Source organism: Periplaneta americana, chromosome 16 (genome assembly GCF_040183065.1).
Source record: "Periplaneta americana isolate PAMFEO1 chromosome 16, P.americana_PAMFEO1_priV1, whole genome shotgun sequence".
Classification (NCBI taxonomy): Eukaryota; Metazoa; Arthropoda; class Insecta; order Blattodea; family Blattidae; genus Periplaneta; species Periplaneta americana.
The window spans coordinates 34685551-34698045 of NC_091132.1; the positions used below are offsets into that span (position 1 = coordinate 34685551).

The following is a 12495-nucleotide window of genomic DNA, read 5'->3' on the forward strand; positions in this document are numbered from 1 at the left end:
TGAAACATTTGAAAGTTTGTTTTAGCACATGGAATCATTTTATGCTTTTATATTCGATTTATAAATATCACCAAAGAATAATATTTTTTATAATATTAATTTGGGGAGAAAGTTATGACAAAAGGGAAATTTTTATGAAAGAGGAGGGAAATTTTTGCGAAAGATCTTACCATCACTAACATCAGCACGACGTCAGAACTCAATTAAACAGGGTTGCCAATCTAGTGATTTTGGCACCAGCTCTGGTGTTTTAAATACCACGTGGTGCCAATTTTGTTTGTCGACATGTCGAACTTCTAATGTTTTCTCTACTATTCTGGTGTCAAATCTGGTATTTAATTCACTCAAGAATATTGAATGGTAATATTTTGAGCGTATAGAATAACTTTTGTCAATTAATAGACCTATAGCCTACGGGAAATAACAATATTTTAACTATAATGCGGGATGCATGCAACCCAGGTCTTTCGGAATTATGATTTTATTACTTACAGAGTTTATAATAATGCGTTCACACTGGCATGACCCATTTAACATTTTTGGAGACCATATGTCTGAGCTTCTGAACCCTTAAAATGACAAGCACAGGTTTAGTAAAACGTGCTGAATTACATTTAGAAGTAGATTTCACTAAAATATAGCAGTATTTCTGCATTAGTTTCTAAAATTAAAATTTCGCTACACAACAAAAGTAAATTCAAGAATAGAATGACAGTTGAAACTGTTCATTCTATCGAGTTTGTAAAATCTGGATTGCTTAGAGAAAGAAAATGTTGTTATACTTATGATCTCCTGAAAGGGGCAGTGGAAAACATATGGACTTTACACCGCTCGGAAGATCCAGTACCTCCAAACTCTACGGCTAGACCTTAAAAGTTAGGATATTGCAAAATAAGTTATAATAAAATTTGTACGGTATGTGCTTCAGTTCGATATTATATAATGTGACATACTTTGTGAATTATAAATGAGATAATATATTTTTGTGGATTATAAACATGTTAGAAATAAAATTACTTTCAGAAAACGATGTCATATCTCAGATGCAAAACAGTATTGTGGGGAAATGTGGGCATAATTTTGTCATTTTTTAATCTGGAGATTTTTTAAATCGAGATCTGGTGATAACCTGTGGCCACGGGTTGGCAACCCTGCAACTAAGACAACATAGCGTGTCACATTGACATCCGAGATCCGACATGTCCTAGATGGGGTTCGAACACAATACCATGGCTTCCAAATAAATTAAAGGTGCCATAGCCTTGTGTGTACTGAGACCGTTCTGTACAAATAAATACGTACGCCTACATAATATAACAAGTACATATTTTATTTATTATAAGAGATATATTGTCTATATTTTCAGTATGTATGTCAACTTGACAGAAGAATACTGACATTAATGTCAAAATTTTACTCGAAAGTAAATATACTTAATTTTAAGTCATTGCATGAATAAAATACCGAATTGGAGATTTATTCGAGATCATTTTCCTCTCAGTTTTCTTTCTTACGTTTGCTTTAATTGTCGCCTAGTACACTCATGCATGTACGCCTCGACATTCAGGTACCAAGGTCGCTAAGCTGGCTACTTGCTCTCATTTGAAAGACTCACCTTGAAGCGCAGGGGTCCGACTGGGGACTTGGCGTACGGAATGCCCTGAAAGCTGTAGTAGGTGACGCCTGACTTGGTGGTAGCTTCCCTGCCACGGAGTTTGCCCTGCGCCACCTCGACCGTCACTATGTCCGACATGTCTGCTAGCTGATCACTTCCATCACGCTATCGTGTTGAAACTGCATTGTAATGCTTGCTCAGGAGAACAGTTATCTGGGCGGCTGCAACTCTATCTCGAATCTGACGCGTCATGCTACGTCACTGGCAACTCACTCGACGCAAGAGATCTGACATACGTAGCGTTACTCACGTACGTACTTTATTTTTCACACAAATCGCAGGTTCTTCAGTAACAGGCGAGGACCTAGGAGGGGATATAATGATTGCCCCCCTCTCCGGTTCCCCTTTGTCACATGGTACAAACAAGGAAAATATCTACGTATCTATGAACACAAGAATTTGCAAGTGGAATATAATCTAAACGAAATCTGTTTTATTGCATATCCTGAATATCGTCTTGATACATTAGGGCCTACATAGTCTGTTACACTATTTATGAAAATACATAATTGTATTTAAATATAACCGACATATTAACTGTTTCTTTGCCAACAATTCTGTTTGTCTAAATAAATCAAATTTTGCAGAATTTTATGAACTGCAATAAAAGCCAGTTATGATTTGCATACGTTTAAATAAATACAAAGATTCAAATCATGATATTACCAAAGTCTATTAGACTGTGATGTTACAATGTCATTAAGTTAGAAATTCTCCACGTCCAATAAATCGACCTGGAAAGCGATTGTCGAGATAAGCTTCAGCGATTCTCGCATAATGACATGGTTCTCCATCTTGTTAAAGGGCTACGAAGTTGGTGTTTCAAAGATTAGTTGCCTCTGAAGAAAAGAGCAACGCCCGTAGACCTTTGATTGAGTCATACCAACCAACATAACATATAGGGCCTACTTTTTGAGAGTCTTTTTCACATAAGTAAATGCAGTTGGTTTTTGGCTGATCAGCAACAGTCAGATCGATTGACCTTCCTACGTGTGTGAAAGCACGCTACATCACTGAATATATATTTTTTTACGTAGAACTACGTCTTTTTCATCACTAGATTTGGGAGGAAGGTAGCTTCGGAATTGACTGTCAAACAAGAATACATCCTCCTTCTCCTCCTAATATTTCCTCTGTTCTCCTCGTATTCTCACTGTTCTCGTATTCTCACTGTTCTCCTCGTATTCTCATTATTCTCCTCGTATTATCATTGTTCTCGTATTCTCATTGTTCTCCTCGCATTATCATTGTTCTCCTCGTATTCTCATTGTTCTCCACGCATTCCCATTGTTCTCCTCGTATTCTCATTATTCTCCTCGTATTATCATTGTTCTCCTCGTAGTCTCATTGTTCTCCTCGTATTCTCATTATTCTCCTCGTATCATCATTGTTCTCCTCGTATTATCATTGTTCTCGTATTCTCATTATTCTCCTCGTATTATCATTGTTCTCCTCGTATTCTCATTGTTCTCCTCGTATTCTCATTGTTCTCCTCGTATTCTCATTATTCTCCTCGTATTATCATTGTTCTCCTCGTATTCTCATTGTTCTCCTCGTATTCTCATTATTCTCCTCGTATTCTCATTATTCTCCTCGTATTCTCATTGTTCTCCTCGTATTATCATTGTTCTCCTTGTATTCTCATTGTTCTCCTCGTATTCTCATTGTTATCCTCGTATTCTCATTGTTCTCCTCGTATTCTCATTATTCTCCTCGTATTATCATTGTTCTCGTATTCTCATTGTTCTCCTCGTATTCTCATTGTTTTCCTCGTATTCTCATTGTTCTCCTCATATTATCATTGTTCTCCTCGTATTCTCATTGTTCTCGTATTCTCATTGTTCTCCTCGTATTCTCATTGTTCTCCTTGTATTCTGATTCTTCTTGTATTCTCATTGTTCTCTATGTATTTTCATTGTTCTCCTTGTATCCTCATTATTCTCCTCGTATTCTCATTGTTCTCCGTGTATTCTCATTGTTCTCCTCGTATTCTCATTTTTCTCCTTGTATTCTCATTATTCTGCTCGTATTATCATTATTCTCCTCGTATTCTCATTGTTCTCCTCGTATTCTCATTGTTCTCGTTGTATTCTCATTATTCTCCTTATATTCTCATTATTCTCCTCGTATTCTCATTGTTCTCCTCGTATTCTCATTGTTTTCCTCGTATTCTCATTGTTCTCCTCATATTCTCATTATTCTCCTCGTATCCTCATTGTTCTCCTTGTATTCTCATTATTCTCCTCGTATTATCATTTTCTCCTTGTATTCCCATTATTCTCCTCGTATTCTCATTATTCTCCTCATATTCTCACTGTTCTCCTTGTATTCTCATTATTCTCCTCGTATTATCATTTTCTCCTTGTATTCTCATTATTCTCCTCGTATTCTCATTATTCTCCTCGTATTCTCATTGTTCTCCTCGTATTCTCATTATTCTCCTCGTATTCTCATTGTTCTCCTCGTATTCTCATTATTCTCCTCGTATTATCATTGTTCTCCTCGTATTCTCATTATTCTCCTCGTATTCTCATTGTTCTCGTATTCTCATTATTCTCCTCGTATTCTCACTGTTCTCCTCGTATTCTCATTGTTCTCCTCGTATTCTCATTTTTCTCCTCGTATTCTCATTGTTCTCCTTGTATTCTCATTGTTCTCCTTGTATTCACATTATTCTCCTCGTATTCTCATTCTCCTCGTATTCCCATTTTTCTCCTCGTATTCTCATTGTTCTCCTTGTATTCTCATTGTTCTCCTTGTATTTCATTGTTCTTCTTGTATTCCCATGGTTCTTCTTGTATTCTCTCTTTTCTCCTTGCATTTCCCATTATTCTCCTAGTATTTCTCTTGTATTCTTTGTATTCCTCTTATACTTCCTGAATTCTCCTTGTTCATAATGTATTTCCCCTTGTTTTAATTTATTCATTATACGACGTTTTATCAACTGCTGTCGTTATCTAGCATCTTAACGAAATTAAAATGATAATACCAGCGAAATGAGTCCATAGTCCAGCGCCGAAAGTTACCCAGCATTGAGAGAAAACCCCAGAAAATCTTCAACCATGTAACTTATCCCAACCAGGATTTGAACCCGGACCCGCTAGTTTCATGGTCAGATGAGCTAACCGTTACTTCACAACGGTGGATTTCTACGTATAAAAGGGGGAAAAGTGACGGGGAATCCATCGAATTCCTATAACTGCGTGAAACATTTATGCTGTTCATGATTGTTATTGTGAGCATAATTGGAATTTGAAATAAAAGTTATAGGCCTACCGTATTTTCTCGCGCATTTTCTTTTTCCGAAATATACAAGTAAAAATTACGGGTGCGCGGCTTATTCGAAATGAAGTTGGCTACATTGCCCGATTTTCCTCCTGCGCAACTCTAAGGTGGTAGCGCATACCGTAATCTTCTCGAGCGGGTATTTCAATTGTTAACGTTGTTAAATGGCGTTTGGATGTATCAGAAAGAAGTTAAAGTGTCATAACTATATAAGTCCATAGTTTGTGCGTCTTATATTTTCAATTCTGAAAATGAGTACCACTAAATTTATGATATTGCGATCCTTTACTTGCAGCGAAAGACTTAAAATTTAAAATTATAGAAGATGCGGAGGAACTGGAAATGTGACGCGTGCTGTTTATGTTGCAGGATATGGTGTAAACGATCGATTAAGCAAGACAACTGACATGTATGCAGTGCGTGCTCATAGCCGCAATAGGATTGGTTCGATATGGAGGATAAAATGCATTTATTCATTGTTAAATGAACTGTAATTGTGTATAATAGTTTTAAATTTGTTTTAATATTAAGTAACTATACAATGCAAACACACTCCCTCATACACGTTCTATGCTCTCTGCTGAAGTTATGTAGTGGTAATATCTTCAGATGCGCATAATATTAATCTAAAAAGCACATTCTTCCTACAAAGTTCTTCTATAGGCTACATATTCCCCATGTAAACTCTTTTCACTTATTTCGTAAAGAACAGATATGTATGTTATAAAATGTCATAATATAGTTCTATACAAATATTCTCAATGAAATAGTAATATACGTTACAAGAGCGGTATGCTGAAGTTTTCATGTTCGAGGAAAAGTTTGAAAAAGCGAAACGTAGTTGAGCTTTTTTAATTTCCGAGGATTGAAAGAAAACATACCGCTCGTGTATCGTACATTATTTTGTGCGAAGATCGTTTATTACATACCTGAAAGACGAATTTCTAATTAGTTGCAATGAAATCTCCATCTTGGTTTCTGTTCAATGACGGCAAATTTGCAAAACAAAAATATCTATCTTCAACATTGTTGCTTTAAAATATTTTCTGTGTGTACTATACTCCAGCAGGCCGTGATATACGTCTGTCTTTTTGTTTACCTCCAGTCTATAAATGCGACTTAAAACAAACGGTAAGGTTATGTAATGATTTATTTTTCATTTTAATATTTTAACAATATTATTTATATAACATATTGCAGTAATAACATGATGAGTCTGGAATCTTGTTGATTTTTTCATGACTTCCTTAATGTTACTTGGATCACGAATGGAGTAACTTTAGTGGAGTTGTAGAGTTTACTTAATTTTTGCAAATATTTAAAAACAATAAATTAACAGTGCAATTTAGGTGAAATTGCAGTGGTAAGTTTCCAATTTATAATTATTACTATATTGAACGTCTCTAAAAATAATATGTTAAAAGCCTAAAGCAGTAAAATCAATATGTCAATTAAGCGGTAAGAAGAGGGAAATTGTTATGTGTGTTACGTTGGGAATACTGAATGTGGAATTTTAGACTTTCCGCTGATTGGTTTTGTGCGGAAACCAAGCAAATACGCACGATCTCGCACAAAAGCACCTTAATAATGGTGAAATGAAAATATGTAACTGTACAGGATGTTTAAAAATGATGGTCAATAATTTACAGATGAAAAGTACAAACTGAAAGAAGAAAAAAATTTCTAAAAAACATTGGCCTGCAAATGAACCGTTCATGCGATATCCCCTTAGGCAGAGTAGGACCTGTACCGTGGCCTTCCAGGTCACCGGATTTAAATCCGATTATATTTCTGGGTTCGGGTTTATGTAAAAAGCCTGATTTACACTTCTGATGTCAACACACTTCAGGAATTGCGATTTCGAATTGAACGTACCTTACAGCAAATAAGGAATGATCCAGGACTGCCCGACAGGATTTGCAGCTCACTACGGAGAAGACCCCAACATTGCGTTCAGACGCATGGACAACATTTTGAACACATGCTGTAAGTAGAATTCAGTTAAGGATGTCTGCACGCCTGCTCTAAGTCAGCGAGGAATATGCAAAATCTCGACAACGGTTAATTGCGGACAAATATATAGGCCTATTGGAGCGTTTTTACTTGAGTTAGTTTATAGTTCTCACCTATAAACTATTGACCATCATTTTTTAAACGCCCTGTATAATGTTTAATAGTAATTTATAGTGTAAAAGAGTAAAATTAGATATTACCTGCGAATGGAAAGTTTAGTACCCGAGGCGAAGCCGAGGGTGATAATTTTCACGAGCGCATAAAATCTGTTTACTTTCGTATGCTATTACAATATTTTATCCATTACTGGTATCTAAATTTAATTTTATACTCGACCATGCCGAAATATACTAATTATACACCTGGTAGCTGTCCTTTAATGCATGTCATTAAAGTACCCCTACTCATTAAAGTACAGGTCTTCAGCCAATGATAACTCAGCTTACATGTGTTCAGCCAATGACAAGTCAGCTTTGTACCGTTATAAAACCGCAAGGATCGATTATTCTCGGATATGCAATCGAAAGAGAATTAGCGAAAAGTCACGGAGGCTGGAAATCCAATACTGTCGCAGAAGGTTATGTTCTGTTACTATAATAATTAGCGTTAATTGTAAATAATATTCAAATAAATTCAATTTGTCATCTCGTTCTTCAATGTCGAATTCAATAATCAAGGTTATAATATTATAATATTATCAAGTTTAACGGGACTACGTCAAGGTCAATGACATTAGTGTTCCTCGGAAAAAATCAATACTTTCGCGTCTGCGCACATCTCACAATTCACGACCTAGAACAAGGTCACTTCCGATCTTGTCAGATACAAAAAACTGTATACATCTGAATACCGGTAATTTTAAGATAGAAATATGGTCGAGCATAAAAAGTCGTATGAAACTCGCCTATAATGGTAATTAAGACGCTCGTATGAAAATTATGAAACTCGCTTGCGCTCGTTTCATAAAATGTTAAAAATGTTATGTTTTATTTTACGACGCTCGCAACTGCAGAGGTTATATCAGCGTCGCCGGATGTGCCGGAATTTTGTCCCGCGGGAGTTCTTTTATATGCCAGTAAAACGTTTCATAAATATCCATACTCGATTCTTAATTACTATCATTATAGGCTCGTTGCATAATGTACTATTAAATTGTAGACCTTTGTTTTGCAATGTGTTGTTTCTGAAGAAGTTATAAATGAGTGAATGTATGGATTTTATTGTTGTAATTTAAAAAGTGTCAATTCACTGCTGTGAGTTAAATAATATAATTATGAAACAAGGCGTGGGTCAATTTTTATGGCACGAGCGAAGCGAGTTTCTTAATTTTGACGAATACAATAGCGGTATAACATTATAAACGTGTTTCATACGTTATTTTTTGTACGACAGCATAATAAAAAATTAATAAAGAAATAGGCCTAACATCAGATTTTTAATTATGGGTAGTTCGATATCATGGTCTATAAAGAAAGAGGTTGCTATGACAACAATGATGTATTAAATATTATAGAATGGCAAATCATTTCATAATGTTAACTTTGACGTTTTAGTTGGCATGGTGATATTTTTACGGCACTAGTTTAATAATGTGCAGAGACCGAAACTATGACAGAATGCCTTTTTAAATGTGTTAAATCTATCTTCATTTTGAAAGTAAATCTGTACGAATTACACCTTTGTGATTGAAACATCACAGTTTTATGTTGCCCTTTTCTGCCTTTTTTGATATAAATGCCTAATTTACCAAATAAATGCTTTTTATGCCTTTATTTATTTATTATTTATCTATTATTTATTAATTTATTATTAAAAATTGCCTACAGGTATATTTTAATTTATTTCTATAACCGTTACAATGAAAGTGACTTCACTGAATGTATGTTATTGTCTTTCAGTCAGATCATATTTCTTTGCAACAATGAGCGCTGCCGTGCAAAAATGTATAACAGTAAGCGTTTTAATTATCGCTTGTGTTTATTTGACAAGGCAACAATGAGTGCGGATCTAACGTTATTTTTCTTTCAGTTTTTATTGCGACGTTGTTTTAGCTAGCTAAATAGTCTATTTCATATCGGAACATATCAGTACAACCAAACACAAAAATGCACTTTCCAAGGCTATTGGGAAGACGATTTCTTTGCTTCCAACAGTAATTGCAACATCGAGTCGATTGCATTCGACTGTGCAAGATTGTGGGTCTAATGCAAGGTTTTTGTAATTGCCTTTTATTGCGTATTTTAGCTATTTATAATGCCTTTTTGCCTGCCTATTTTAGTTATTTATGATGCCTTTTTGACCGCCTATTTTAATGATTCATAATGCCTAAACTTCCGGTCTCTGATAATGTGGCATATTATGCACGATTTTGACTAACGATAAAGGCTGCTTATAATGCTGAAAACTTTTAACGCACTGCTGTGAATAATGCCATTGTTTAGGTTGCTAAGGACGGTGAAAGAAAGACCAGTTTAGATATCAGTTATGGATAAATAACATTTTATGTTTATGTTTCTTATTGTACTGGCGTGTTGGTTTAAATTGTGTTCTTTTTTTTTTTTACATTTGTATAAATAGAACATATTTTTAAAATAAATCATAAGCTTTACATATTTGAAAATACATGTACAGAACGCCGTAAACAAAAGTGTACTGTTTTGTTAATGTCTGATTGTGTCTGGGATGGAATATTGTGATCACGATGACTAAGTGGTTTATTTGTTGATTAGTTTCCAATGTCGAGCACTTGACAAACTGACACTTGAAAACGTACATCACGATGACTTCGCAGATTAAAACCTGAACATTATTGGTTATGTACAGCAATATGATAAACTGTCAGTAAAGGTATTGTCACAATATGTCGCTGCTTTTGCTTCGCGGCTTTTCTACTGCAGCTGCAAAATTTGCACGTCATGTTCACATACAAGCCGAATCAGAGTCCGTGGATAGCCACAGACTATGGCCAAATGCAGCACGCAGCGCGCTATTTTTAGTGTTACGCAGTCCGAAATCAATACACAATTAATTGCTAAGAAAAAGTTGCGAGTTAAATACAAATATGATCTATACTAATAATAAATCTGTAGCCAAAATTTTTCTGGTAATTTTCGATTTTCCAAAAATAATTGGTCCTAACATATATAATTAACCACCCTGAAACCGAAAATCGCTTTTTTGAAATTTTTGTTTGTATGTCTGTCTGTCTGTCTGTATGTCTGTACTTTACCTTATAGATTTATCTAAATTTAAATAAATGTGTAGTGAAGATTATTGCTGGAGAACCTTTTAAGTGTAGTGAAAATATTTGTAATTTAAATTTATGTATTGTATTGATTAAGGCTGGTTGAGTGGAAGAGAAGGCCTTATGGCCTTAACTCTGCCAGCGAAAATAAAACATTATTATTATTATTATTATTATTATTATTATTATTATTATTATTATTATTATTATTATTATGTTTGTTACCTTTTCGCGCGATAATGGCTGAACAGATTTCGATGAAAATTGGAATATAAATTAAGTTCGTTGTAACTTAGATTTTAGGCTATATGGCATTCAAAATATATTATTTAAAAGGGGGGTTATAAGAGGGCCTGAATTAAATAAATCGAAATATCTCGCTTATTATTGCATTCATGAAAAATGTTACATAACAAACGTTTCTTTAAAAATAATTTGCGATAAGTTTTATTCCTCGAAAAATTTTGATAGGGCTGATATTTAATGAGATAAATGAGTTTTAAAATTAAAATAACTGCCATCTAAGGCCGTCTAATGAATTAAAAAACAAATGACTTCGTCTATAAGGGGCGTTGGACAGCAACAATCGAAAGCTATTAAACATAGCCTACAGATAATGTTTCTGTTTGTATGAAGTAATATCAGAAGCTAAATTAACCGATTTGTATAATTAATTATTATTTCACCATTGGAAATTGTAGTTTCTCTAGATGGACATAATGCTATAATGTTGTTATTACAGTAATGTCAGAGTAAATCGAGGACAGGTGAGATTAAAATAGCTTCTAATGCACAGAAAATTTGATACGCTATTTTGTACATTCGTTTTCTGTATTTCTTAAAATAATATTTATGTACACTCATTTTAATCTCAGAGAATTAACGAACAACGGAGTGTATTGATTTAGTATGCAGTAATAGTACGTTAGCTTAGCAATCCATTATTTTATAATTCAAATTTTAACTATGCTCAATTGAATCGTGTTAAAATACATAAAATATATATGCAATAAATGCAATGCAAAAAAAAATTGGGTAATGAGCGAAGCAGATTATCTTGCGCTGTTGTAGAAGTTGTTCCCTGGATCAAACGTCCTATTTTAATTATGTAATTACTTTATATTTATTTCTAACAGGTGCAGCGGAGCGCACGGGTACGGCTAGTTAAAAATGAAATTGTAGTATCTGCCTGGACTGAAGACAGTAAAAATATGGGCGCAGATTGACAGTGGGTGGCAAATAGCCCGCAGTAACAAATCAAATTCGTCTTTATTACCTTGTTTTAATGTGTTATATATAAAAGTCTCAGACGACATCAGGAAAACAGAATGAAGTGTCCGTGCCAAATACCGAATTCGCAACGTATGAAAGAGATTCTCTTCCATTAATGACGCTTATTCATAGAACGAAGAGCCGCGGTTCTTTGAATTGCGCTGAAACGTTTCCACGAGATGGCGTCCAGATTCCAGGAAACCGAACCCGCACGCATGCTTCTTCGGTGCGTCACTGTGGACGAGGGTTTGATCCTCGGCATTGGATGGAATAGATATCAGAGGGTTCTCCCCACTTCCTTACAAATCTCATTCCACAAGAACACTCCAATTCACCTCATTTTATACCATTTAAATTCATAAAAATCGTTTGTGCGAGATCGTGCGTATGTGCTTGCTTTCCGCACAAAACCAATACGCGGTAAGTGTGAAATACCACATTCAGTATTCCCAACGTAACACACATAACAATTGCCCTATTCTTACCGCTTAAGCGTCATATTCATTTTACTGCTTTAGGCTTTTAACATATTATTTTTAAAGACGTTCAATATAGTAATAATTATAAATTGGAAACTTACCACTGCAATTTCACCTAAATTGCACTGTTAATTATTGTTTTTAAATACTTGCAAAAATTAAGTAAACTCTACAACACCACAAAAGTTACTGCATTTGTAATGCAAGTAACATTAAGGAAGCCGTGAAAAAATCAACAAGATTCCAGACTCATCATAGACTGGGGGGAAAAAAAAGACAGACGTATATCACGGCCTGCTGCAGTATAGTAAACACAGAAAACATTTTATAGGAACAATGTTGAAGATAGATATATTTGTTTTCCAAAGTTGCCGTCATTGAACAGAAACCAAGATGGAGATTTCATTGCAACTAATTAGAAATTCCTCTTTCAGGTATGTAATAAACGATCTTCGCACAAAATAATGTACAATACACGAGCGGTATGTTTGTTTTCATGTTCGAGGAAAAGATTGAAAAAGCGAAAC

General features: G+C 34.8%; 1 protein-coding gene across 1 annotated transcript in view; it reads right to left on the bottom strand.

The window, feature by feature from the left end:
* LOC138691182 (esterase FE4-like) overlaps positions 1 to 1937 on the bottom strand; it is a 48128-nt gene extending 46191 nt beyond the window's left edge. The window contains exon 1 of the mRNA XM_069812960.1: positions 1616 to 1937. Coding sequence (XP_069669061.1) covers positions 1616 to 1753 — 138 coding nt within the window. The 5' untranslated portion in view covers positions 1754 to 1937. The remainder of the gene's footprint in view (positions 1 to 1615) is intronic.
* Positions 1938 to 12495: the final 10558 nt, after the last annotated feature.